Source organism: Marmota monax, unplaced genomic scaffold (genome assembly GCF_021218885.2).
Source record: "Marmota monax isolate L192 unplaced genomic scaffold, Marmota_monax_Labrador192_F-V1.1 WCK01_AAM20220418_F8-fsc00209, whole genome shotgun sequence".
Classification (NCBI taxonomy): Eukaryota; Metazoa; Chordata; class Mammalia; order Rodentia; family Sciuridae; genus Marmota; species Marmota monax.
The window spans coordinates 2,286,084-2,311,923 of NW_026694493.1; the positions used below are offsets into that span (position 1 = coordinate 2,286,084).

Sequence of the window (25,840 nt, forward strand, 5' to 3'; positions counted from 1 at the left end):
CAAAGATGGTCAGAACTTACAGGTTTATTTTTGCTTTTTGTATCATTCAAACTAATACCAATGAATTATTATCGAAAGGGAGGTACAAAGAAACAAGTTTTCAAAATTATTTAAGGAAGAATGATTGACTTATGTAAAGGAATTATGTAATACCCACTATTTTTATCCCTGTTCTGTTAATGAGTCAATTCAGAGATAGTTTATCCTTTGGGCCTATAAAATTCACTAAATCTGGTTACCATCAACAGTAATTACTATTCTTGGCCTTGTGGTGGCTTGTCTTCCAGTTGTGTTCAGAGTTCCCGTTGGTGGTTTGCTGGGCCTTCAGCGGTGTGCTGGAAGCCATTGCTCACACTGATTGTCCTTTCACCTTGGTGCTGATTCACTCGTAGTTCATTTCCTAACTCTGCTTTTCACAAGCATCTACACACTTGAAAATGTGTTAGCAAAGCCGTACATAACTACATGAAAAAGGGGTGGAGGAAAATTAAGGTCAGGTCCTAAAGTCTAGTATTTATTGAATCCTTCACCTGAGTCAACCCCAAATGATGACCAAATAAACCTGACATTATGTATCTCTCTTATTATGATAATACTATAATGTGTAAAGTCATAGAATACTATTAACCAACTCAAGTGTTAGCGGCAAATATTCAATATTGAACTCTTTATAAAAATGTCACTCTGAGAAGGCATAAAGGGATATAATTCTAGTATTTTAGTTCTTTGGGGAATTGAATGTTATATTCTGTGGGAACCTAACTCTGTTTAGGTTCTGATTAAGCAATGAAACTTTTAGTAAGAAAAGAACAAGTTATTTTGTCTGTATACGCCTTCTGAATAACTTGTGAAATTGCTTTCAGGCCTCAGTATGTGATATTAATGATATAAGAAGAAGAATGTTTCCACTGAGCTCTTGAGCCTGGACTCTGGATGTCTTGCTTTATTTTTGTGAGATAAGATTTTTATTGAGGTATCATGCATATAAAGTGCACCAATTACACATGCAACTCAATTTTCACAAAGTGAACCCATCTGGATAGCTAGCACTAAACAAAACCATATTGTCACATCCTTGAGGACCCCCTTTCATGTACCAGGAAATCTTCAGACATTCATTCCCCCACTCCATGTACCAGGAAATCTTCATCCTGAGAAGATCTCATATCATTGTCTATAGTTCAACTTTAACAGGGAAAATTTAGGTTAGTGAACACTTACAAACTGTAATGTCGCAGTATAGTGTACGTCAGAGGTGTGGTAAATCTTGCAAACAAATAATAGACCTTTTTCTTCTTGGTAGATTGTGAAACATCCTAGACTCCTCTAGGAGTGTTCTCCAAGTCTGTAGTTGCACACTCTTCAACAAAGGCTTTAGGGAAAATGCCAACTTTCCCTTTACACTCCCCTTCCAACCATTCTTCATTCACTGAAAAAAGGGAAAGTACATATCAATTACTAAATCCAGAGAAGGAAAATTACCCCCTTCAGGTATTCCATGCTTATCTTTTGTCAGTAACCCCTCCCCCACATTGTGGTAACGGGGAAGACAGTATTGGAAAGGGATTTGATGTTAGAGTGAACATAGGTTTTAGCATCTCAGTGATTTTTGTCTTAAACATGATAACGGGTAAAAGAAGAATGAGTTGAATTTTTTTTAAGTATTTTTTGTTGTAGATGGACACAACATCTTTACGTGGTGCTGAGGATTGAACCCAGTGCCTCATACGTGCAAGGCAAGTGTTCCACCACTGAGCTACAGCCCAAGCCCTGAATTCTATTTTTCAAGAAGTTACCAGATAGAGAAATAAGGTGAAAGAAATGGACCATCTGAGCTTTGCTGGGAATGTTCATTTTGATGACAGAAAAGGGGGCATGCCATTGGTTAAATATATTAAAACTGAAAGTTTCCAATACAGAATTCATCAAAACATTAGGAGTTAGAACTAGTGATAGTTTAGTACATTTTATAAAATGTAAGAATTTTGACCTATTATGTACATCCCATTGTCTCATATATGGAATTCCTATAAAACAAATTGAGCAACAAACATGCCACTTACAGTAACTTTGAATTTTTACCATTCTTTTATTAATGATGATGAGTTATATGATGAACTCCTAATTGTGATTTCCAAACTTAGTGCAACTATGTCAATTTCATTGAAATAATTGTAGAATTGAAAACTTGGGACTTAATGGGTTCAGAGCCCCTTTCTTGAGCCTTTAATGAAAAATAGATGTATGAGGGTGTACATACGCTCAGACTTAATAATTACTCAAGTTATCTTTTACCCCATTTTGCTAAGGAAAAGGAGGCCCAGAGATTATTCAGAGCCATTCTACCAGTAAATGTTAGATGACTTGGGTATAACCTCCAAAGCCCATCTACCAACCACACAAGCCACTCAGAATTAATCTTTGAGTGAGTGTAAGACAGAGCTCAACTGCATGGATCCTGCCCTCAAGAGATTCTGTAATTAGTGTGGAGTGTGGTTGAGCGTCAGTTTTTCCAAGAGTACCCTCAGGTGGTTTCTTAAACCAGTTAGACGTGTTCATATCAGAGTAGGAAGTACATTGCCTTCTCTTCCCAGGGTTTTCTTGCATATGTATGGTTTGGGCTTTTGTGGTACTGGAGATGAGTCCTAGGGCTCCTGCATGCACGGGCTAGGCAAGTGCTCTTCCACTGAGCTACATCCTCAGCCTGCATGTTCTCTCATTTTTATCTTGTCACTGACATACCCAAACAAAAATTAAAACGTTTTGAACAGTTTGGCTGACTGGTTGATAGTGGTCCTTAGAAAAAGGCACTGAGGTTCTCAGATCCAGCTTCCAATGTCCCCTGAATGAAATGTACTACAGGGTGCTCTGCTGCTGTTTCTGTTTGAGTTCATTGTCACACACTTGTATACTCATTAACTTCAGAATCTCTCACTGATTTCTTAATCTGTTGGGGTTTTTACTGTAATTATAATGGTTTTTCACTACTTTGCATCACTGATGCACAGCATTTTAATCTTGTGATCAAGGCTTTTCAGGATGGGAATCTGTTGCACCCAGGTAAATAAATGGGACTACCCAACCATAAATTAGGACTGTTTCTTAGAGTGTAGGCCTAGATCACCTGGAAACTGGTTATAGAAGTACCAATTTGTGGGCCCCTCCCTAGGTCTGAACCAAAATCTGGGAAGCAGGCCAAGGAACTCCACTCAGGAGGCTCTTCAAGGGATTCTTGGGCGTACTAAAGTTTGAGAATTACTAAATTAGAACTCTACTCCACTTTCTTTTTGTTCATTTGTTTTGCAGGACTGGGGATCGAACACAGGGCACTTTATTATTAAGCTACACCTCCAGCCCTTTTAATTCTGAGAGCCCTTTTAATTGCTGAAGCTGGCTTCAAATTTTGTAATCCCCCTGCTTCAGCTTCCCAAGTTGCTGAAATTATAGGCATGCACCACCGTGCTTGGCTCAGATTGACTTTTTAATCTTTTGATCCCTAACAGAATCCATTTTTTTTCTTTTTTTTTTTTTATTGGTTGTTCAAAACATTACAAAGCTCTTGACATATCATATTTCATCCTAACGGAATCCAGAGAGATTTTTCAGGTAAAATTTTTCTTTTCCTCTCTTCCTCTTTGGGAAGTGTGTGACTTCATAGATCTATGGTTTGGTATAAAGGCAAAATGATTCCAGGCAATTTGTTAACTCTTGGAGTGAAAATCCATGGTTCCAAAGCTCAGCTGTCTTTTAATAGTAAAATGTGATCATAGTCACATCCATGTTGCTTCTCTATTAGGACAGACAGGGAAAGGAGATTGAAACCCCTATGAAGTTTGGTTTGTGGGATATCAATGTTTACTTCTCTCTGCCCTTGACCTTGTTTCTGCTAATGTATGAGTTGAGTTCTGTGGTCAAGAAGTAACACTTACCTGTTGATAGAACCAGGATTACGTCCCCTTCCTGGAATTCCAGGTCCTCCGGTTGGGTAGCCTCGTAGCTGAAGAGTGCTACCACTTGGCTGCCTTCCTTAAACTGAGGTTCCGTTTTCTGATTAGAGTCACATTTTTCATGTTCCTTGGATTTGTCGAGAAAGCCTTGGTCACCCTGAAATAAAGGCCCTGTTAATTCAGTGAGAGCCAACTGACTTACTGCCTTCAGGCTAACAGTTGATGACAGAGCATTCAACAGTGATCCCTGAGCCTGGATCGAGTTCCAAAAGACTGCATTTGGAATATGGGGAGGTACATAGAGTCACTAAACAGATTAACCTCATCACAGGGGGAAAAAATTCATTTTTAAAAATTATTTAAGTGAAATTGTTCACATTTAGAGTAAAGAGCCCTTTCTAGGCAAATGTCTACCAACAGGTAAATAGATAAATGGTGGTCTTCATGCTATGGAATACCAGTTAGCAATCAAAAGGAAGGGATTATTACTGGATTACTGAAATCTAAAAGACCATATATATTGTATAATCCATTTATAATGAGATATAAGAGAACAGTATATTGACAGAAAGCAGATGGATAGTTTTCTGGGGAGGGATTAACATCAAGGACGCTGGGGGCTTTCTATGGGTAGTTTTTTTGGGGGGGAGGAGGGGAGGGGCCGGGGGAGTGTGGAATTAACATCCACAACAGAAAAGAAGGGCAACTTTTCCTCTGGAGATTAAGGGACAAACTTCAAGCATGTTACCTCCTGGTTACCAATTCTAGCCTCTCACTTTGCTTCTGATTCCCATCATTTTTACTTGAAAGGTAACTTTTACAAATCTCGGGGCTCTAAGATAACCTGCCCTCGTCCTGTCAGTACAGCCTGGTGCCTGTGAACACAGCCAGGCTCTGGAGTCAAAATGCCTGCCACAGCCCTGGCTCCACTAGGGACCAGCAGTACAACCTTGGGCAAGTTGCTTGACCTCTTTCTGCCCTGATTCCTGATCGTGTACCTCGTAGAGTTGTGGAGATCCTAAGAATTCATATACAGAACATGCTGGCACAGTATCTGGCCGTGGGAAGTTCTTGGTGATGTTCGCTATTAATAGGAGGCTGTTGCCCTAACCATCTCTTTGTGAAATAAATTCTGTTTTCCTGCACCTTCAAGTACCTCCCCCATGGAAGCTGAAGATGAAGAATGGCAGTGACCTCAGCCTCGAGCTGTGACTTTGCTCCAGCCCTTGTCCTATAGTGATGTGCATGATGCGTGTCCTAAGTAGGCCTGACAACCATTGGAGGGGGACCAGGCTTTGTGTGGGCGGCTGGGCCTCTGGGGCCTGCTTTTTTCTCTTGAGTCGGAGGGACCCAGCTGGGGTGAAGATGCAGATAAAAAGGAGTCGGAGCTGCAACTTGTTCCCCACCGTATCCCCAACACTAAGCACACTCTGAGGTGCCTGAGGAAGTGGCTCAGTGGAAGGGATCTTAGGGCTCACTGCACTCACCACTGTGTTCTCACACCAAAGAGTCAGGCAGTAGTTTTTCACTTGGCTCCAGGCATCCTTCATGTTTTCTTCCGAAAGGCGCACCAGCTCATTGCTGTCCCGGGGCCGATAGCTGAGACCACAAGTAAGGACATCAGCAAGGAAGACACCCCCTCTGTGCTCTGGGCCAGCACGAGGCCCACAGCCTGCCCCTGAGTGCCCCCTGCAGGTAGCTCACCTCAGCTTAGTGTGTTCCGGCAGCAAGTCCAGTTTCTGAGACACCACGTCCCGGACCTGGCTGTATGGGAGCCCAGGCTGTGTCTCCATGACCACCGTGTACTTGTAGTGCACCTTGAGTGTGTAGGGCATGGGGACGCTGAGCTTCACTTCCTGAGGGAGGAGGAAGCAAAGGGAACTCCTGAAGTGTTGCGGCTTTCAGCACCATCCTGGATCACCGTGGTGCTGTGCTTTGGCCCAGGAAGTAACCCAGCTGCAGGGAGAGACTGGCAAGCCTAGGTTCCTTAGTGTCCTGCAACCTGCAGAGGTCCTCTAGGCCACGGAACCAAAGTTGGTCACCCAGCTATGAGCTAGGACAAAATGTGTATGGGGGATGAGGGTGATGGCTGAGGGGGTCCCCAGCCCATGGACTCTGCCAGAGGGCACCTGGTTCCACCTTTCCCTTGGGACTCCATGGCTGACACCTCCAGCTCTTCCCTCTTCTCCCACTTGAAGTAGTGCAAGGAAAAACTCACCTTGAGTTCTTCTTTTTGTTTCTGACCTAAATGGAAAAGGTAAGGAGTAAAACAAAAGAAGGTGGTCAATGAACTCTCCTGGCCAGCTAATGGAACCTCTTAGGATACAGCACCCGCTTCCTACCTAGAGCCTCAGGGGAAATTGTTAGCCATAGGGAACTGTGGGAAAAGCTCACCCTGGGGGAGCATGAAGGTCACCAACACCTGAACAACCCAGCTTCTGCTTCTAGGGGCCTGAGGGTAATTTCAAAGGACTAGCACATCCTTACACCACAGGGGTTAGCATAAGTCCCCAAGGTCAGTAAACCAGTGGGACCAAAGCCATGAAAAGCAGGGAGCGGATGAGTCAGAGACCTCAAGAGGAAATAACCACTTCTTTTTACCTTGTCCTTTATTTTTTGTATGTTTTTTAACATACATAATGTATTAATGTAGTGTGCATATAATTTATTTGCAAGAAATATAAGATACTATAGGAGGTGCATTAAAAAAAACAGATCTTAAGCTCGGCTGATTATTAGAATAATTTGGGGAGTTTTTGCTAAAAATGCAAATAGTTTCATTCCTGTCTTAAAAAAAAAATGAGAATCAAAGACCCAGGAATCCATACTCTTAAAATCTTCTAGGATAGTAAGTCATCCTTAATGAAACCCTAGACAGAAAAGATTTTAAAAAAAAAACTATAAGGATATGGTGGGCAGGGCAATTGAAGAAATTTACATGTGGAAAATACATTATATGAAGTCATTATGTTAGTGCTGAATGTCCCAGATCGTGCTGTGGTCCCACAGAAGACTGCACTGTTTTAGGAAAGTCAAGGCTCGGGGGGAAAATGAGAGGGAAGCAGGGCGAGTGCTTGGTGCAAAATGAAAACAATTGGTGAACTTAGGTGAAAGACATTCTGGTATCTATTACACTCTACTTCCAGCCTTTCCGTAGGTTTGCAATTTTTCAAAATAAAAACACGGGAGGGTACAACCTGAGTGATTCTGGTGACCAGAGGTCTAAGACAAAGCTCTCTCTATGAGAACGTGCTTAAACTGCACCAGTAACAAAAATCCCTCCACTTCCCCAGACAGCCCTCTCCACCTCAGGGGAGATGCTCCTGGAGAAACAATGTCCCTTTCACATCTGCCATGGCTCTGTCCATGCCCCAGGGCACTACAGAGCAGTTTCTTTCCAAGGTACAGCTCCTCAGATATTTTAAAAGCCATCCACATCCCTCTGAGGTGAAAAGGCGCAATTGCTGATCCTTTTATTCTGAGAGCGGTTTCTGAACTTAACAAAGGAGGGGTTCGGTGCCTACTTGAGGGCTGACACACTGCGCTGAAACCAGCACATTCATCCCCGCTCCGAGGGTTCTGGAGCAGGCAGGGAGAGGGCGTGGGTCTCGGGTTTGGGTGGGTGAGTGCAGGCAAGAGAGGGCTCTGGGACTCGATGGTCATAAGCTGCTCCTAGAAGAGAAACCAGAAGTTCCTGGGAGATGGGGAGAGCACCTTAGTCGGGAAGCAGCCTGGAGGGCCCCTGGGCCACTTACCTGGAGACAACTGGGGTCTCCCTGGGGCATTGGAACTAGGAGGAGGTGGGATTTCAGACTCCGGGGGAGTTTCCTCCTGGAAGAGGTCAGCAAGAGGTCGTCAGGACCTTCATCAGGACAAAATTCTTGGGGGTAAGGGGTCATGAAAGGAGCCAGATGCAAATGACTTTCTAAAAGTTGGGGTGGTGATGTCACTCAGGAAGACTAAGGAAAATGCTGGCTGAGAGAGGAGGCAAGCTTGGCCCAATGAGGTGAAATATCAGAGTAGAAATAGACATCCTAAAGCCATCTACGAAGCCCTTCCGCCTTGCATCCCCTCCGCAGTACTGGAAACCCACTGGAGATGGGGTAGCAGGCTGTGCTCTTGTCTCAGTTGCAGAGGGCACAAGAAAGGAAAGATTCCACGTCCCATCTGCACCACATTTGAAAGTTTTCAAAACACCTGGATGTGGTGATGACCAGGAAGGGCTGAGCCCATATACAACTGGTCACAGGGTCTGGAGGGAGACAGGTTCCGCTGCCATGGGATCATTTACACATGTGCTCAGGGCCAACAAAGTACACTGTAGTCTGGCAGAAGGGCTGGGTAGCAGCTTCAGAGGCAGCAACTGCTCTGACTCAGCGCTGCTCTGCAGCTCTAAAGCTCTAAAGTGCCTCTCCTGTTTCTAATGGCATCTCACCAACCAGCATGTTGACTCTTCTTCCTGATGAAGAGGCCAGATCTAGGAGGACTAGCCCTTGTCTACTGTAGGCTCTGGTTTCTAAGTCACCCCAGAGGTCTCAGAGATGGATGGGCCCCGTGGGTCCTATAGATCCCCCACTCAGCACATCTTGACCATTTCCCTCGTCCCCAGGTTCAGCTCTGAGCAACTCATCCAGCCCGGGACCAACTAGTGACAGCGCCAACATCTCTTTCACTACCTTCTCCCATCCAGAGGGAGTTCTGCAAAGGAAGGGAGGAGGTGGGTGGGCATTAGCACTTGATTACCTGGGGCTGCTGCTGAGGGTGGATTCGAAGCTCGACAGGCTCCAGGTAGTTGCAGGGAACAAGCCCCTTCTGCAGCCCAACGTCACAGAATCAGAAAGAAGAAAACAAAAAATATGCTTGTCAGTGTCCATACCTCAGAAGACCAAGAGCTTCTGGGAGGGATTGCACACAGACAGGAGAACCTGGCCGCTCTGCAAATGAGGTGGCAGAAAGCCCTGCCATTGCTGCGGGGTTCTTGTGGCCTTAAACCTCCCCCAATCCTCTGAATACCTGCCCATTGAACATGACCGTGGCCCAGTTATCATTGCCCTTCTTCAAGACGAAGACGATGTTCCCTGGCATGACCTGGAGCTCCTCTGGTGTCTCAGGCACAAACCCAAACAGCACCCTGTGAGCTTCCCCTTCCAGAGCCCTGCAGGGGCAGACACAAGATCCACTGCACTGTTGAGCCTGGACCACACCCCCTCATGTGGTGCTGTGAGACAAGCATAAATGGACTTGGAGGCAGCAACTATATGAATACTATTTTTTTTCCTATATCTACATACATAACTGTAAGTATAGGAAACTAAACACTTCACATGCTGTGGCTAAAACTTTTATAGTTTGAGGTATGACAGCAAAACCAGCACAAATTTCTTTTCCCTTCTTCACAATTTCACAAATAGAAGATTTGTTCCTTTTGTAGATATTAGCAAGGTCAGCATTATAACTTTTTTACCCTTTCCTTATTAAGGTGAGCACTTGCTTCTTTCACTTGAAGCAAGCATTTTACAGCTTCTCTTTATATAAGCAAATTGCTGGTATCACCACCCTTGAGCTTGCTTCTTGAACGTAAGTGATATTGAGATAATCTTGATTGCATAGACAGCTACTAAACAACTAATGGGCAGGTAACATATACAGAATGGATACACTGGACAAACCAAATGGATGATTGACAGCTTAAGAGTGTGAAGTGTGAGTGAAATTTCATCACACTACCCAATGGCATGCAATTAAAAATTTATGATTTGTTTATTTCTGGAATTTTTCATTTAATATTTGTGGACTGTGGTAGATCATAGGTAAAACAGAAACTGGGGAAAGCCAAACTGCAGTTAAAGGGGAGCAACTATACATGCAGTGGAACAAGAATAAAAGACAAAGAATGACAGGTTTATGCTTGTTTGAATAAAGTTATCCAGGAAAACTTTTTAAAGAATAAATCAAAATAGCTATAGGTAATGGACCTTACAATCTCCTCTCTTCTGAGGAGATTTCCTGACAGGGTAAGCTTGGCCAGGTCCCAAGTGTGGGCAGAGATGGGTCACGGGGGTGAGGCAGGGGACTGGCTAAGGTGGAAGTCAGGTGACAGCAGCTGAGCAAGGAAATGGATGGTGAACTCTGAGGGAGGAGAGTCTCCTTGAGCAGCTGGGGCCAGGGTAGGGGCAGGAGGATGAGGATGGAGAGAGGCGAGGCGTGGGAAGTCCGAGATGTGTGCGGAGGGTCCTGCAGCTGCCTTGCTGTGCCAGGCACGGCCTTCCCCTCTACTTTGCTCAGGGTCCACTCGACTCCTCCACACTCTGGGGCGTCTCAGTGGTGCACTTTGGAAAGTGTGGGTGAGGCTGGCTTCAAGGTCCCCAGTCCACGGCCCACACAGACCTCCCTTCTGATTTCAAACATCCCAGCTATTCCTGTCTCCTCGAGCCAGAGAGTTAGAGAGGACCTCGTCCAGCCCCCACTTCCTTCTGTCACCTTGGTACTTGCTCACTGTTCTAACCTCCTTTATGGTGTGGACGCGCGGCTTGGGCTTGCTTTTTTACTGAGAGGGAATTCTTAAGAAAGCTGTAGATTATGTCACTCTTTGCTTCTCGTCTTACAGAAGAATGACTTCCTGTTCTTGAGTCCTTCCTCTTACTTCTCAGAAAACATGTGGCAATAGAGAATGGAAAACACCCACGCAGGAAAGGGGGTACCATTCTAGTTTCCTGACTTCAGAGACCTCTGACCTCCACCTCTTCTCTGACCTGGGCCATGTTCCATGGGACCTTGGACCTTGCTGCACTTCAACAACCCCTCAGTATGGGGGTGACTGTGCCCACGGACATGGGGACGCCACGTAGCAGCAGCTCTGCCCTGCTCCAGTCGAGACCCCCCCTTCCTACTATCACTCTGATGTAACCTTGGAAACAGATTTAGACCTGACCCCAGTTAGGGCTTTTTTACCCTCTTATTACCATCGACGCAGGCTTGGCGATTGGCTATTCCACATTTGGACCTGAATCCAACTTACCTGAAGATCTCTGGGGTTTTGGGTCTGGGTGGAGGCTCAGCTGCCTATGGTACATTCAGGAGAAATGAAGAAGGGGAGGACAGCGGGGGAAGGAGGGGAAAGAGAGCAGACTATTAATGGTAGTTTGAACATTCTTCCAGACGAGAGAATCCAAGACTGCATTTCTGACTGATGGGAACACTGTCTCGGGGGAGGCACGGTGTACCCTGATGGAACAAAACAAAGTTCTACCTCTCGTCAGCTCCCTGCACATGGGATGCACATAAAGCCAGAGCTGGTTTCTGGAGGTTAGCCAGCACAGGGCAACGTGGCATCAAGGGAGGGTTTATGACCTTGAGCTCTGACCTTTTCCCAGGACACTTTCCAAAAATGTTCTATAATTAATGTCTGTGGTATCACGTGACCTGTCTGGTATTTAAAATCAACTCAGGATCCGCTGATCAGGAAAGAATCTGCTTTCAATACATGTTCCCTCTTCTACGCTGAATATCACAGTCTGGTCATCTGGGTGTCTGACCCTCTGGTTGTCCTTAGCTGAACTGAGGCCCAGCAAGGCCTTCTTCAACTTTATTGTGAAAGCTGAGGTCAAGCAACCCACACACTGGCCTTTCCGCATCCCTCTTGACTTATCCTGTGCCCCAGAGTCCCAGCATTGGTCACCCTCGGTGGCCCTGGGAGTGTACAGGGTGTGTGTCGACTGCAGCCTGGGTCCCTCAGTCGGTGCTGACCGAGGTCTCGCCCACCACAGTTCCACCACAACAGGGCTCATGTATATACAGGGGTGTCCCCTGAACACCGGCAAATGGACAGTACCAGGACATCCCAAGACTTCAGGCCCTGGGCCCACAGGATTCCTCCACTAACCACTGACCCAGTCAGAGGCCCCGGGTTCGATCCCCAGTCCTGCACATTAACAATAAAAAGCCTTCCACAGCTTGCATTTCAATTTTCTGAGAAAACGGTCAAGGAAGGTTTCACAAGATAATCAACTGATCTCTTTGAACTTAGAGAAGTGAGAACTGGTATTTTGGGGAAGCAGGAGGACATGCAGTTACGCTGACCTGGGCTTATCCCCCTATGCCTTGGGAGCTGGGCCTGAGAATGGGCAGGTGGACACTCTCAGCGGCACCCGGAGGCCTTACAGTAGGGCCGCTCAGCACTGCCCTCCCCGGGGCCGCTCCACACAGCCCTGAAGACCCAGATCCACGGAGAGGTCGGGGCGCTCACCTGTGGTTGCAGAGGGGCAAACCCGGAGAAGCTGTCTTGATCCACCACAGACGCCACAACCTGGAATCAAGGGCAGCGGGGCGTGAGGGCTCGGCCAGATGCTTCCCCCAAGACCCCTCCTTCCCCACATCACAGGTCCATGCCCACTCATGCAGGTTCCAGAAGTGCACGGTGGCTAAGGATCAGCCTACTGACCTCCAGATCAGAAGTTCCAGTGACCAGAGAGACTAGTACTCTCCTCACCACCGATAACCCAAACTCGCTTTTTAAAATTTAATTTATTATTACTATTAATTTTCAGGGCCAGAGATCGAACCCAGGGCCTTTTGAATGCTAGGCAAGTGCTATAGCAGTGAGCTACAATATCCCAATATTTCTCTCTCTCTCTCTCTCTCTCTCTCCCTCTCTCTTTTTTTTTTCTTTTGTGGTGCTGGGGATTGAACCCAGGGCCTTGTGCATGAGAGGCAAGCACTCCACCAACTGAGCTATATCCCCAATGCCTTCTCTTGAAAACAGAATTTTTAAATTGAGGTGCAATTCATAGAATATCAAATTAATCTCTGTAAGTGAACCATTCAGTAGCATTTAGCAGGTTCACAGTGCTGTCTAGCTAACACCTCTACTAGTTCCAAAACATCTTCATCACCCCCAGAGAAAAAGCTGTACCCATTTAGCAGTTAGTCTGCATTCCCTTAGCCTGGCAACCACTACCTTGTTTTCTATCTCTGTGATTTGTCTGTTCAAATATTTTACATAAAAGAAAGTTTATAACATGTGATGTTAAATGTGTGGCTTCTCACACACAGTCTAGTTTTCAAGGCTCATCCATGTTGAAGTATATATCAGTACTTTGTTCCTTTTTACGGCCGTGGAATATTCCACCGTGTGGACATATCACATTTTGCTTATCCATTCCTCCACGGACAGACACTTGGGGTATTGCCATTAACCTAGGCTCTCTTGGCCTCTGCCACTGTGCCAATCCCAGCTGCCCAGCTATCGAGCACCTTAGCCATCCAAATGTATTAAAGTCAGGTGCAGTTTGGAAGGGGACTGATGAGACACTTTGAATCATGGCCAAGAGGATTTCCAACCCGATTCACAAGGAATCCAGTTTAAGGAGTCTAGTGAGGGCTGAGGAAGTGGAGACAGTCCTCAGAATCCTGAGAAATGAATGACAGAACTGAGCCTAGGACTGTCACGCTGGTCCTTTCCGCAGTTAGGAGCCCATGTGGCTGTGCCTTCCTCCCCTGGATCAGCCCCAGCCCTCAGCACCCGGAGAGCCACCCTCAGGGATCACTCGTCAGGTTGGGAGGGAGAAATGAGAGGGGCCTGGGAAGATAAGCCCAAGAGGTTGCCCCATCCTCACCAAGCAATGCCGTTGTCCACACAGCCGCAGAGGACACCCCGTCCTCCAAGGTCCTTCCCACCTTGCCCTGCACGGCCTTGGGCACAGGACTCAGGCAGAATGTGATCCCACCTACCGTGGCCTTGCCCAGGTAATCCTTCTTGGCCAGCTGAGCCACTTGTCTCTCATTTGGACGAAACAGTCTTCCCTCGGGGATCACCACAGGCTCATACAGCTTCTGTTTCTGAAACACAGACGGCAAAGGACAGTCACCCATCACTTAGCAATGGCAACACCCTCGGAGACATGTGCTGTCTGGTCATTGTGTGAACAACACCATCTAGGCTCAGTTCTGTCATTACTTCTCAGGATTCTGAGGACTCCCTCTACTTCCACAGCCCTCACTAGACTCCTTCTACAACACACAGCCCTAGATGCTACAGCCACTGCTGGACATGGGATCCGCCGCTGACCAAAATGTCAAGAGCTTTCCCTTGCTGTCTTGGGACCAGCGTTGGTGATATGGATGTGACTTGAACACTCTTCCTGGTGTTTTAAACATCTTACTTAAGCCTGGTGTGGTGGTGCACACCTGTAATCCAAGTGCCTCCAGAGGCTGAGACAGGAGGATCGTAAGTTCAAGGCCAGCCTCAGCCACCTAGCAAGGCCCTAAGCAACTTAGGGAGACCCTGTCTCAAAATTAAAAAAAAAAAAAAGAAAAGAATAGAAAGAAAGGGCTGGGGGTGTAGCTCAGTGGTAAGGTGCTCCTGGTTTAAATCCCCAGTACGTCCCATCAAAAAATCCTATTTAAAATTTCATTCCCAATGTGCTCAGACTATCATTCCTTTTTACCATTTATTCCTCTAATCAAGACGTTTTGTGGAGGGCCATTTTGTGCCTGGCTCTGTGCCAGGCTGCTAGGACTCAAAAGCAAGCAGCCTCTGCCCTCACAGCCCTGCTCAGCCTCCAACATCCTGCCGCCCAGGGGTGCCAGGCTGCCGAGGATCCCCACTACAAGGGATTCAAGGGCTCTGCCGCCCTGTGCTCTAGTCCTTGTCTTCTCAGCCCAGATTCAAAGCTTCAGTGGCCTCATGCTGAGCGTGGAGCAGGGCAGCCCAGACTCAGCCCTGACGCAGTGAGAACGATGGAAACCTCCCCTCCCCACACACCTACCCAGATGCTTTCCATGGCCTTGTCGATCTTGGAGTGCCTGGGCTCAGACTTCATGTTGGTGGCCAGTGCGAGTTGTTCTTCGGCCTTCTTCCATTCCTCCTTCTTGGCATAGAGGAAAGCGATGTTATACAACACCTGGAAAGGCAGAGGCCACGGCAGAAAGCTTGAGGCTCCTTCCCATCAAGGTGCCAGCAAAGGGCACATTACCCACAGGGCATGGCACCTGGGACACTTCCCCTCTGAGCTCCCCCGGGGGGCACATTAGTCTTGCTACCCAGTTCTGTCAATCACTAGCCTGGTGCTAAGATAGCGTCTCGTGGCGTGTCAGTCAATGTCTCTATGTTCTTCCAAAACCAAAGGGGCCCAAGGGGACAAGAGCTCAAGGGGACTGTGTGGTTTTAGTGTGGAGATGAGTGACTTGCCCAAGGCCCCTTGAAGAGGCAGAGAGAGGAGTGTGGCCTCCCAGTCCAGTTCCTGCCTCTGAGCCTGTGCTGAACCACAGGACAGGTGCAGGGTGGAGAGAAGGTTCTAGAACAGGCGTCAACAACACTGTAATCTAGCAATGTGCATAAGGAAGCTCCAGGGGCAAGGCGCAGTGGAGCAGGAAGAGACAGCAAAGAGTTAGGCGAGTGCTTGTCCTGGGTGAGGAGGTGGCAGGTTGACCTTCGTCATATTCCAGGCCTTTAGTTGAGTTGTAGGTTTCTAGATGTGTGTTTTATTATCATGTGTCACAACTTACACAAAGGACTCATTTTTTTTTTTTTTTACTTTACAATGGTATAAAAGTAATGTGCATCCAGCAGAAAAGGTACTGCAATTTTTTAATTTGATCTTTTCCTGGTCCAGCAATATACACTACAACAGACTTGCAATTTGGGCAGTGGCAGTGAGCCCCAGCTCCCAGTAACCCAGCCATCATGGGGGAACAGTCCCCACCCTGCAGTGGACCGTGTTGCCAAGCTGTGACGGTCAGTAAGTCAGGTGCATGACATACATTTTCAACTTAGGGTACTTTAAATTTAAGATGGGGGGGCTGGGGCTGGGGCTCAGTGGTAGCGCTCTTGCCTAGCATGTGTGAGTCACTGGGTTCGATTCTCAGCACCATATATAAATAGATAAGTAAATAAAAGATCCATCAACAACTAATAAAAATATTAAAAATAAATAAATAAATTTAAGATGGGTTGAGCTGCACAGGTCTGGAAGCATCTGTATGTGCTCAGCTGCTCTTAACCATGGGTAGAAAGGAAAGGAGAACTCGAGGGGGTTCAGAACTTCCTGTTTGGTTCTCAGCCACCTTCTCTTGAAACCTTTACCCACAACAATTTTTGTGACTCGGTGACTAGACAAACCTTGAGACTCCTTGACAAGACCGCTGTGATTTCTCAGAAGGCGAGGAGGTGAAGCCCAGTGGGACAAGAGGAACGGAATTAGAAATACGGAAATGACTGTGACATAGAGGGCCTCAGGTCCCCAAAGATGGAGCTCCACTTGCAAGGAGACCCTCTCAGTCGGCATTTCCTGTTCCTCGGGTCATTTCAACCCCTGCTACAGGGAGGATGTCCCTTTCATGGAGTTCTGCTGGGACGCCACTGGGGCATGATCGTTTCTCTAGTGCCACTTGACCCCCCAACCCTGTGTTCCACGTAAGTGGTACTGGGGTGACTGGCAATGTTGAGATGGTTTTACCGCCACAACTGAGGGTAGGGTGCCTCTGGCATCTAGAGGGCAGAGCCCAGGGGCCAGCATCACCCGGTCCACCGTAACAGCTTGTCTCTAGAAGAGCCAGCTCCAATACCAAGCCTCATCTGTCCAGTCTGTGAGAGGTAAAGAAAAGCTGCTAGGCTGCTCTAGGGCTGACATGAGGCCATATGTCCCCAGGGACCCTGGGCAGCTGTGGACTCTTATTTTTAGCCCTGAGTGACCCTGGGAACACTTGACTTCTTGAGCCTGAGAAACTAAAGCAAGGAGACTTTTTTTCAGCAATTCTTCTAAATAAAGACCCTTGACATTTGCAGGGATTTTTGTTTTTAAAGTTACGAGTGTGGACTTGGGGGCAGGAGGGGGTGGGGAGGTTGTTTGGAAAAATGACATGACCCTGCCAAGTCATGTCTGTCCTTTCTGGTGATACAGAAAAAAAAGTTGTCCTTCTATGGAAACCTTGACCTAAATTGGTGCTTTGAGCTGTTCTGGGAGCAAGAGGGGACAGATTTGTGCCAAAGTATCCTCGTTTTCTCTTTGGGTGTCAACCAAACACATAGGCGAGACCACTGATAGTAGGAGTGTGGTGTGGAAATAGCAAGGTCAAGGCAGGTGCTGCGTGGAGAGTGAGGCTGGGAGTTTGGATTTGTGAGTGCTGAGCAAACAGCTTGTCAACCTGGATTGCTAAACAAAACACGCCAATTATGATGAATGCTGTCTTAGGGTGACACAGTCCTGTCATCTCCCTCGGAGAACCCATTGGGCTCATTTTTGCAAGGCCCTTGGAGCCTGATAGTAACAAAATGCACACCAACTAATGATTTTGATGACCCTGAACTCATTTGAGTCTGTCTGTCTATCTTCCTTTCTTCCTCTTTCTACGCTGGGGATCAAATGTTGGGCCTCACACGTGCTAGGCAAGCACTCTACCACTGAGCTATCCTACCAGCCCATCCAGATCTTCTTTTTAATGGAAAACCTGAGCCCCAAGGCACGGGAAGCAACATGGCTTTCATAAGCCCTTGGAAGTCGCTGCAGACCACTGAGCATCCCAACTGTCAGCCGTCTGTCTGTACCTACCCGAGCCATCACAGGCAAATAGCTTACCTCACAGGCAAATAGCTTGAACTGCAGCCCCAGGATCTTGTAGTCTATCAGCTGGTTCCCTCGAAGCTGAGTCAAGGCCTCCTTAAGGTCTTTAATAGCTAAGTCGTACCTGCAGGAAAGAGGGCGAAAATAAACCCGGCCCGGATTCGAAGGGATAAATGCAGAAGCAAGTGTTCCTGGGTCTGTCTCTCCCATTTAGCTTACTGGGAGAAAAGGCCTTTCTTGATTCTGTAGTTCTTGTTCTTGTTCTTGGTGGGAACTCTCCCCTGGGGCTGGGATGCCCCCAGTTTGTCCCTGGGATTTTCTTCTCTATGGATTGTATATAGCTCTCACCTTTCTGGCCACCTGGTTTGTCACCTTCAAATATAGCGCTTATTCCTTTGTCTTGAGTGCTCCAGGCAGAGCCACGCCTGCCCACCTGCGTCCCTGCAGGTCTTAGAGCTGATCTGAAGCACAGCGGGCTTTGTACCCCACCCACCCCCTGCGTAAGGTCAGAGCAGCCTGGCACAGCAACGAGGAGTGCTTCTCACAGCTGTGACACCACCCTCCTGCCCACAGCCTTCTCCTGGGGCTTCCTTTAGCTCCAACTAGGCTCTCCTCCCGACTCCTACCTCCTCCACACATTTGGAAAAAAGGAGGAGGTAACTTCTAATGTTGCTCCTGGCACGGCCTTGCGTTCTGTCGAACTGGCATTGTTGACTAGCTGAAGATGTATCAGGGCTGCTATTCTTGAATCGCAACAGAGAAAGGATCCCAGACACACAAGGTGCAGGGGTCCAGTGGGCAGGACCCAGATTCACACTTTTCTGGAAGCCAACCCAGGCTGTGGCCTAACCCTGACTTCCAGAGGCCCTGGGGAGAGAGAGCCCTTGCTAGGCTGCAGGGGGTGGGAAAAGCAAAAGCAAGCCACCCTACCTATGGCTCCTCTCAGCCCCCTTGGCTGCTTGGTTGTGACCCCCACCTGAGCAATTGAGCTGGGAAGCCCCCAGGCCACTGTGATCAGAGCTGCCATGTGGGACTTCTCTTGCAGTATGGTGTAGGGAAGGACCCTGGAGCGGAGCCAGGCGTCAGGCACCATATCCACAGGTCTGCCACTAAGTGGGAGACCCTAGCAAGCTACTTCTCTGGCCTCAGGGGCACATCAATAACATGGGAGCATACTGTATACAAGAAGCATATAACACGAGGAGCTTGCTACTGTGTAGTCCCAGATCCAATTTCTGAAGTCAAGGTAAACTGAGCCTGAGTCCTGGCAGGCTCTGCCACTGATGTCTGGTGACCTGATGATGAATGGCAAATGACTTTGCTTCTCTAAATGTGTTTCCTCACCTTTAGAAGAGGAGGGTGCTAACAGTGCAGACCTGAAGCGTCCAGGCACTTAGGACCTGGCAACCCAGTCATTCATTTAGTTCTTAGGCTCTGAAACCCCAGTGGCACCCTGCATCAGTCATTTATCACCTGCTCACTTAAAGCTCTGTATGGCATTAGATGTTATCAGGAGATTTAAAAGTCGACTGTGGAGAAGTGAAAATTTGATCTGGAGGAGGCTCAGAGCTGACCGAGAGGGCTGGTGGGCCAAGAGAGTCCTAGGGATGTTTGGGGTGGGGACTTGACTTGCAGTCCCAGGTAGGTTTGAAGCAGCTCACAGCAGGGCATCTGTGGGTGGGAGGGGACGGCCTGGGCCTGAAACAGGACCGCCAGGATCCTTGTTCACATGGATGATTGTGAAATGCATTAAAAAAGTGCAGGCCACTCCGGAAGAAGCACCGGGCATTTCAAGGCCTCGCCACACGTCTTTCAGGCAATCCTGGAAAGGGGGAGAGGTAGCTCCACCAAGGCTGGGCACTGGCTCCTTTCACCACACAGAGAAGGGGGCAGGTGGAAGTGCAGGTGTCCTGTTCCCTCCGCAGCGGCCATGCCAGGTCTCAGAAGGTGCTCTCTGAGTGCCGGTCAGCATCGACCTAGGAACGCGCCTTCTTCCCTGCTGAGTTCCCTAAGCAGATGGATTTCAGCTGAGAAGAGACCAACCAGGTCCCCTGGCTGCTTCCTGTTTTTGCAGGAGCCTAGCAAAATCCTCCTTGTGACTCTCCATGAAGTTGTCCAAAGATCTGGGCTCCGTGGGAGGGAGAGAGAAACCACTGACAAATTATTCCAAGTGCTTGCTTCAGGGGTGGCGGGAATGGACTAGGGGGGATCCCTGCTAACTGTCCCTTCTTAGGAGTTCTTCAAGCTCATTTGCTGGCCTGGCGGCCCCCTCCCTCCCTCTGCTGGCCTTCCTCAGTCCTCTACTTGCTGCACTTAGGAGTTGGTGGGGGTCCACTCTGACACACAGCTCTGCTTCCGGCTGGGCAGGTCTGAACAAGCTCAGAATGAAAGGTCTGAAATAGCTCGTCAGCCTGTGTCCCTGGAACCTGGGCATAACCCAGACTCCTTTTTGCCCTTCTCCAAAGTTCCCTTGGGTGCCATTTAGAGGCCTCCTGAGGAGCCAAGGAGCTGCCTGCTTCCTGTGGCTTCTGTGAGGCCCTGGAGAACCCTGGCTGTGCTATGCTGTGCCCTGGCCTCCACTCCCCCTGCAGGAACTCCCTGCCCAAGTGAGAAACATGCAGAATCTTTTTGCAGGCCCAGAGCTTGAGAGAGTTCCTAATCATCATTTTTGAAACAGACTCTGTAAAGGTGACCGTTGAAGTTCCTGCTTGTTCCTCTGAGGGGACCCAGGTCCTGCCCTTTCCATTTCCAAGTCGGCAGGGAGAAGCCTGCTGCTGGCCTCTTTAAGCCAGGTCCCTCTAAAGGGTCTGTGATTCTTCTCTTTCCACACCCCTAAGATTCAAGAGGCACAGGGCTTAGAGCCCCTGCTCCTTAGATGACAAGACAGCTCAACTGGTCATCCCTGAGACACCACCTGCCTCTTCAGATACACGCTCTAACTCTGTTCTGTTGGAACTTGATAGTGACTGAAGAACCAATAACAATCAAGAGTGGGAAAATAGAGAAAGAAGCACCATCCATGACGTTATCGCCCTAGAACAAATCCCACTGTGATCAAAGGGAATTCCCAGCCCACTCGGCAAGAAGCCTTCTTTAGATCCCCACAGCACTTAAAAATAGCACTTACAGCCTGGGCTGGTGGTGCATGTCTGTAACCCCTGTGATTCAGGAGGCTGAGGCAGGAGGATTTCAAGATAGAGAACAGCCTCAGCAATTTAGTGAGACCCTATTTCAAAAGAAGAGGGGAGGGAGGGGTGCTGGGGATGTGGCTCAGAGGTGGAACGCCCCTGGGGCTCCATCCCAGGGCTTACAACACTTGGCCACTTCTTGCGCCACAGTCACCAGTGTTGGTGGCTCTTTCTCCCCTTTTAATCTATGAGTTCCTTGAAGCAAACACTTGCTCACTTCCATTTATCAACTCAACAAGCATTTATTGAGTAACTACTACCTGGACTGAAGTTCCAGCGTGAAGTTGTAAAGACTTCTTCTCCTAAGGGACACAGAGTAATCGTGGAGAAGACTATCACGTAAGCAAATATCTGCCATAGACCAGAAGATGTCACGAAAGGAGGCACAAGAGAAAGTGTGGCTGCCACCCCTGAGGTTGAGTGTGGTAAAGGCATGGAGGATGAGTGACGGGCGGGCAGCTGCTGGACCGCAGAGGAACTGTGTCCCCCAGTAAGGGGAGCATTGGGTTCCCAAGCCGACCTCATGGATTTCCTTCTTTTAAAGATCACTCTGGAACATGGGAAAATGAGGGTCTCACCCAGGGCAGTGACAGGCAGATGAGATAAAGAGATAGAGTCTGGAGGTCACCCTGACAAGGTCAGGACTAGGGACATTCTGGGTTGATCCAGGTTCAGATGTCCTAAGCTTGGTGGTTACAAATGGAGGCCAGTACTTTTGGAGAGGGCAGCCTTGCCCAGAAATACACAGTGAAGGTTCGCAGGAGGATTTCCATGTCGGTACCCCCCCCCCGAGATGGGACATCACAGAAGGCATGTGCTTGCGTATTGTTTCATGAGAGAGAGCTCACGTATTTTTTATCATTTAGCAGCCACTCTTGTGATCATACTAGGACAAAGGGTTGAGAGCAGAATGTCAGGGAGGGGGACCCCAGCTCCTATGGATTGGTCAAAGGACAAGGAGCCAGGTCAGGGTGGAGATCTATGTCCTCATCAAAGTGCTGCTGAACTATAGATCAAATTTGCTAGATTTTTCTCTCGGTTTAATTATTATCAAGTGGAGTAACAGAATTCTGGATCTTATTTCTAGCTCCTTCTAACTCACTCAAAATCTCAGCCTTGCAGAATCTGGAGTCTGTGGGCATTTTCATGTGGGAATTCCATCTGGACACTGAAACTCCTGCCGTCTCCCCTCCGCATTATAGGTTACTGAGGCTAATTAAAGGGATAGCCTTAGAGTTTGTCTTTTGAAATTGAAAACAGGGTGGAGGATGGGCGCTTGGCCTCCCTGTATGTTATATCCATCTGGAGAATACAGAGGGTGCAGGAAGTGGGGGATGAGAAGGACGTGAAGAAAGGGGACAGGCAGGGACAGTGCCAATAAAGGAAAGAGCCACACATCTTATCCCAGTCGCAGGCTCTCTCTCCCAGATGGTCTCTGCCTGTGCTTTTTCTTTGGGGAAGACTTCTTACTCATTCAGGTAACTGGCTACATCTCCATCTTTGAAGTCCTCTGAGTGCCTTGTGGTTGCCCCTAGCAACCGCTGAACACACAGGACATTACCAGCTGTGTTTCTCACAAACCCCAGGATCAAAGCCTTCCAAGGTGGCACAGGATCAGAGCCAACCCCTCCCCCATCCTCTGCACCCTCCCCATCAACACCCCGTCCACCTGCACCCCAACACACACCATGCTAGGACCAGACTCACTGCTAGAAAGGTCTTCAGTGACCTGAGCCAAATGATCGGACAATTTCCATGAAGAATGAGTTTTCTGTCACTTAGAACATTTTTCCTCTGTTATTTATATCTTGGGTCTTTGGCCATTTGAAAGGGGGAGTAGAAACTGAGACTAACTTTCACTTTGTCATTATCTTTTTACTAATTATTTCATATTTACTGTAAACACCCTCCCCCCCGCAAAATGCAGATAGGATGACAGAAGAAAATGAGCTTCCTAATCATTCCATCATCCAGAATTACCAAGAATATTTTGGTATATGTCTTTCCAGTCTTTTCTATGATACAAATGGAACTGTGTTATACATTTTTAAATTTTTTTAAAAAAATTTGATGTCTACTGTGAACTTTTCCATTTTAATATATATATATATATACTGCTTATTCCTCTGTATAAATTATTCTTAGACATAATACTGTTAGTAGTTCATATTCTAGTTTTTGTGACTGAATATATTAAACCAGGCTCTGAGGACACATCTTGGTGGGATGAAGCCGGGTTTTGAGGTGGTTTCATAATGATCTTCATTCTGGGACAGCTCAGCACCTCACAGTGGTAAGCCACCATGGGTGACCCCATCGAGGACACTGGCGGGCGCCTGCTGGTTGAAGAGCAGGGAGGTTTCTAGGCCCCGTGAGTACGCACTGTGGATTTATAATCCGGGCAGGCCTGCCCTCCTCCCCGCGGGAGCCTCGGCCTCAGGTGCTGATTCTTGCTTCACTTCCCAAGAATGGGCCAGTCTTTTCCCAACAGAGGCTGGAATACCAGGCCCGAAAGCTCCAAGATTCTTTGGGTGTCCCTCCGGACTTCCCTAGCGTGGGCAACTCTGGACCACTTACTTCTCTGTCCTGTAGTAGAGCATCCCGCGTTGGAAGTAGGCCACCGCCAAATGCTTGTCCCGGTTGATGCTTCTGGTAAAGGCCTGTGGAGAGAAGGGTCATGTGGATCAAGGCCATGAAGAAGTGGGAGGTGAGCCGGAGCGGGCAGGTCAGGAAGGGGCACGAGAACGATAAAGGTCAAGGCGCCAAAAAGCCTAGGGCGTCCACACCCTGCGTCAGAACGCCCTGGATGGTCACTTCCTCATTGCATGGCATGTGGCCAGTTATCTGATCTCCATGAACCTCGGTTTTCTGTCTGTGAAATGGGGATATCACTACCTGCCTTTCAAGATGACTGGAAGGAACAAAATAGTCCAATTCATTAAAATGCAAATAGTGTAATTAAAATACATAAATCATTGTATTTGTGATATAAATGTATTATTTAATTAAAATAGTAACAAATATATATATAAAACATTTTGGCAGTAAGGGCCCAAGCATAAAAACAAAGGCAAGCAGAGGGACGGAGAGGACAGGCGGCAGGAGAAAGCAAGGGGAAACTAGGGCAGTGAGCGCAGGAGCCGAGTGCGGTGCATGGGTCTGCCCTGGTGGCCAAGGATCCCCCACCAGGTTGAAACGCAAGCAGACCCTGCAGCTTGCCGCTGCCTTCGCTCATCTCTTCTCCCCAACAAGCAGCCCTCGGTCCCCTGAAGCATCAGGCGCAGGCCCAGAGGGAGGTGGAGCAGCAGCAGAGGGTCTCCTCACAGGCCCTCAGCACAGTTTGTCCCCCTGCTCTGAAGCCTGAGAACCGCTTGTCAGATGGGAGAGCGTTTGGAGCCCTGGGTCTCTCCTCCCGTCTAGAGGGCGTGACTGAGGCTTGCTCACTGCTGGTAACAGGATGACTTGGTTCGTTAAGGAGTACCGAGGAGTAATTATTTGTCCACACCTTGCAAAGGCTGGCAGGACAGGGTAAAAATCAAAAAATTTAATTCGGGATGGGAAGTTACACAGCACTTTAATAGTTGGTATCTCACTTAATCTTTGTGATATTTAAAGTCTCACGATGCCAAAAGACAGAAGCTTATTTGGGCTTGCGCTATGATATAGGTCCAGAAGAGGTAGAGCTGGGATTTGATACTAGATCTTCTATTCCCAAACTCCGTGCCCTTCCACTTTAGCACAACCAATCTAAACAAGTGATGACTGAGAATGCTCAACTGGTTCGAAGGCATTCAAGAGAGAAAAAAGTATTTTTAGAAAATGTTAAGATACCCCATACCATGCTTGTGGCCAACACCGCTAACCCAATCGTGGTATGAATTCCTCTGACAGCCTCAGAACCCTTAGAAGAGTGTCCCTCGTAACTGATGGGAATTGCCACTGAGGATGGAACCTACTTTTCACCCTGATCTCTTGGGCAGGCAAAGCTGATGCATGTGATATTCCTGGAAAGCCATAAAGGGCACCTAACGATCAGGTGTGTGGCAGTGATAGACAGACATCCTGTGTCCAGCAGGGTGGCTAGAAGAAGATGTCATGGGGAGTCTTCCTAAAGCTGTTAAAGGTTGGTTGCAGGATGGTTTGGATTTAGTAGATGGAAAAGACCTGGCTGCCCACGAGAACCACCAACCAGCGGGGAGCTTTCCCAGGGGTGGCTCCCGGCTCCTCCTCACGCCAATTAAATCAGGACCTCAGGGGGTGGGGCCTGCACAACTTGTTCTTTGCAAACTCCCTGGAGCTCAGGTTTCTGAAGGGCAGGGGGTCGGAGCCGTAATTACAAGGCAGAGACAGACCCAGGAGGCAGCTGTACTCACCTTCTCGGCCTCGGGCATGTTTCCCAGGATGGTGTGCATGCAACCGATGTTGAAGCAGATCCTGGAGTGAGGGTCCTGGACGGCACTGAAGGCGTCCAGGGCTCTCTTCCAGTCCTTCTTGTCTGCTGCCAGCACCCCTTCATTCCACAGGCTGATGGCCTCAGCCAGGGACATGGTGAGGTGGAGACCAGGAGGCCAAGAGGGCGACCAGGAGACGGGCAGGGCTGCCCCAGCGGCCTTGGTCTTCTGTCCTTGGCGTGGTGTGCAGAATGGGGCCTGGCCTTCTCCGTGTCTTGGGACACTTTTTAATGTTGCAAATGTGTCAGGAAATGTCCCCACCTGTCAGCAACCGATGCATGACCTGCCCACTAGAGAGAAAAGCAGCGTCTGGAGGGAGGGCGGGTGGAGGCGGGGTGTGGAGGGGAGAGGAAGTGCGTCTGAAATGCCTGCCCTGGGCCAGTTCCTCAAAACGCTTCTGCTGTCACCCTGCTCCTTCTCTCTGCCTCCCACTCCCTTCTGGGGCAGCTTGGGGTCAGGGCCCTGCCCCATGGTCCAGGGGCACCTTTGCCTCAGTGCCCACACTTGTCACATGATGGTGTGGGCTAAGAGCAGAGGCCTTCACAGTCTTGAATGGATTCCTTGCTCACAGTCTCTCAACCTCACAGACTGTCTTGAAAGGCTCGTTTTTATTTTCAGTGAAATGAGCAATTACACCTCGGCCCCAGCACGAATGTTCTTGAGCATCTTTCGGGGTTGGAGAAAACTTGCACGAA

The 25,840-nt window shown here is 48.2% G+C and overlaps 1 protein-coding gene across 2 annotated transcripts; it reads right to left on the bottom strand.

Moving 5' to 3' along the window:
• Positions 1-6: 6 nt before the first annotated feature.
• On the bottom strand, positions 7-25,460 carry Ncf2 (neutrophil cytosolic factor 2). Of its 2 annotated transcripts, none has more exons than XM_046419552.2 (15): positions 25,068-25,460; positions 23,272-23,354; positions 17,522-17,630; positions 14,714-14,815; positions 13,677-13,784; positions 12,193-12,252; positions 10,966-11,009; positions 8,961-9,102; positions 8,691-8,759; positions 7,703-7,778; positions 6,166-6,191; positions 5,652-5,803; positions 5,435-5,546; positions 3,930-4,104; positions 7-1,429 (listed from the first exon to the last, which is right to left on the bottom strand). In XM_046419552.2, the coding sequence occupies exons 1-15, from the start codon at positions 25,239-25,241 to the stop codon at positions 1,317-1,319; spliced, it is 1,545 nt and encodes a 514-aa protein (XP_046275508.1). In that variant the 5' UTR covers positions 25,242-25,460; the 3' UTR covers positions 7-1,316. The 2 variants fall into 2 exon arrangements, with proteins under 2 accessions (XP_046275508.1, XP_046275507.1); XM_046419551.2 differs by having other exon boundaries at positions 14,714-14,848; positions 25,068-25,459.
• Positions 25,461-25,840: the final 380 nt, after the last annotated feature.

Coding starts and splice junctions, on each gene's coding strand:
- Ncf2 (XM_046419551.2), bottom strand. CDS start 25,241: ATGTCCCTGGCTGAGGCCATCAGCCTGTGGAATGAAGGGGTGCTGGCA. Junction 13,785..14,713: donor AGGCCATGGAAAGCATCTGG/GTAGGTGTGTGG, acceptor TCTGTGTTTCAG/AAACAGAAGCTGTATGAGCC. Junction 9,103..10,965: donor AAAACCCCAGAGATCTTCAG/GTAAGTTGGATT, acceptor CTGCCCCTGCAG/GGCTCTGGAAGGGGAAGCTC.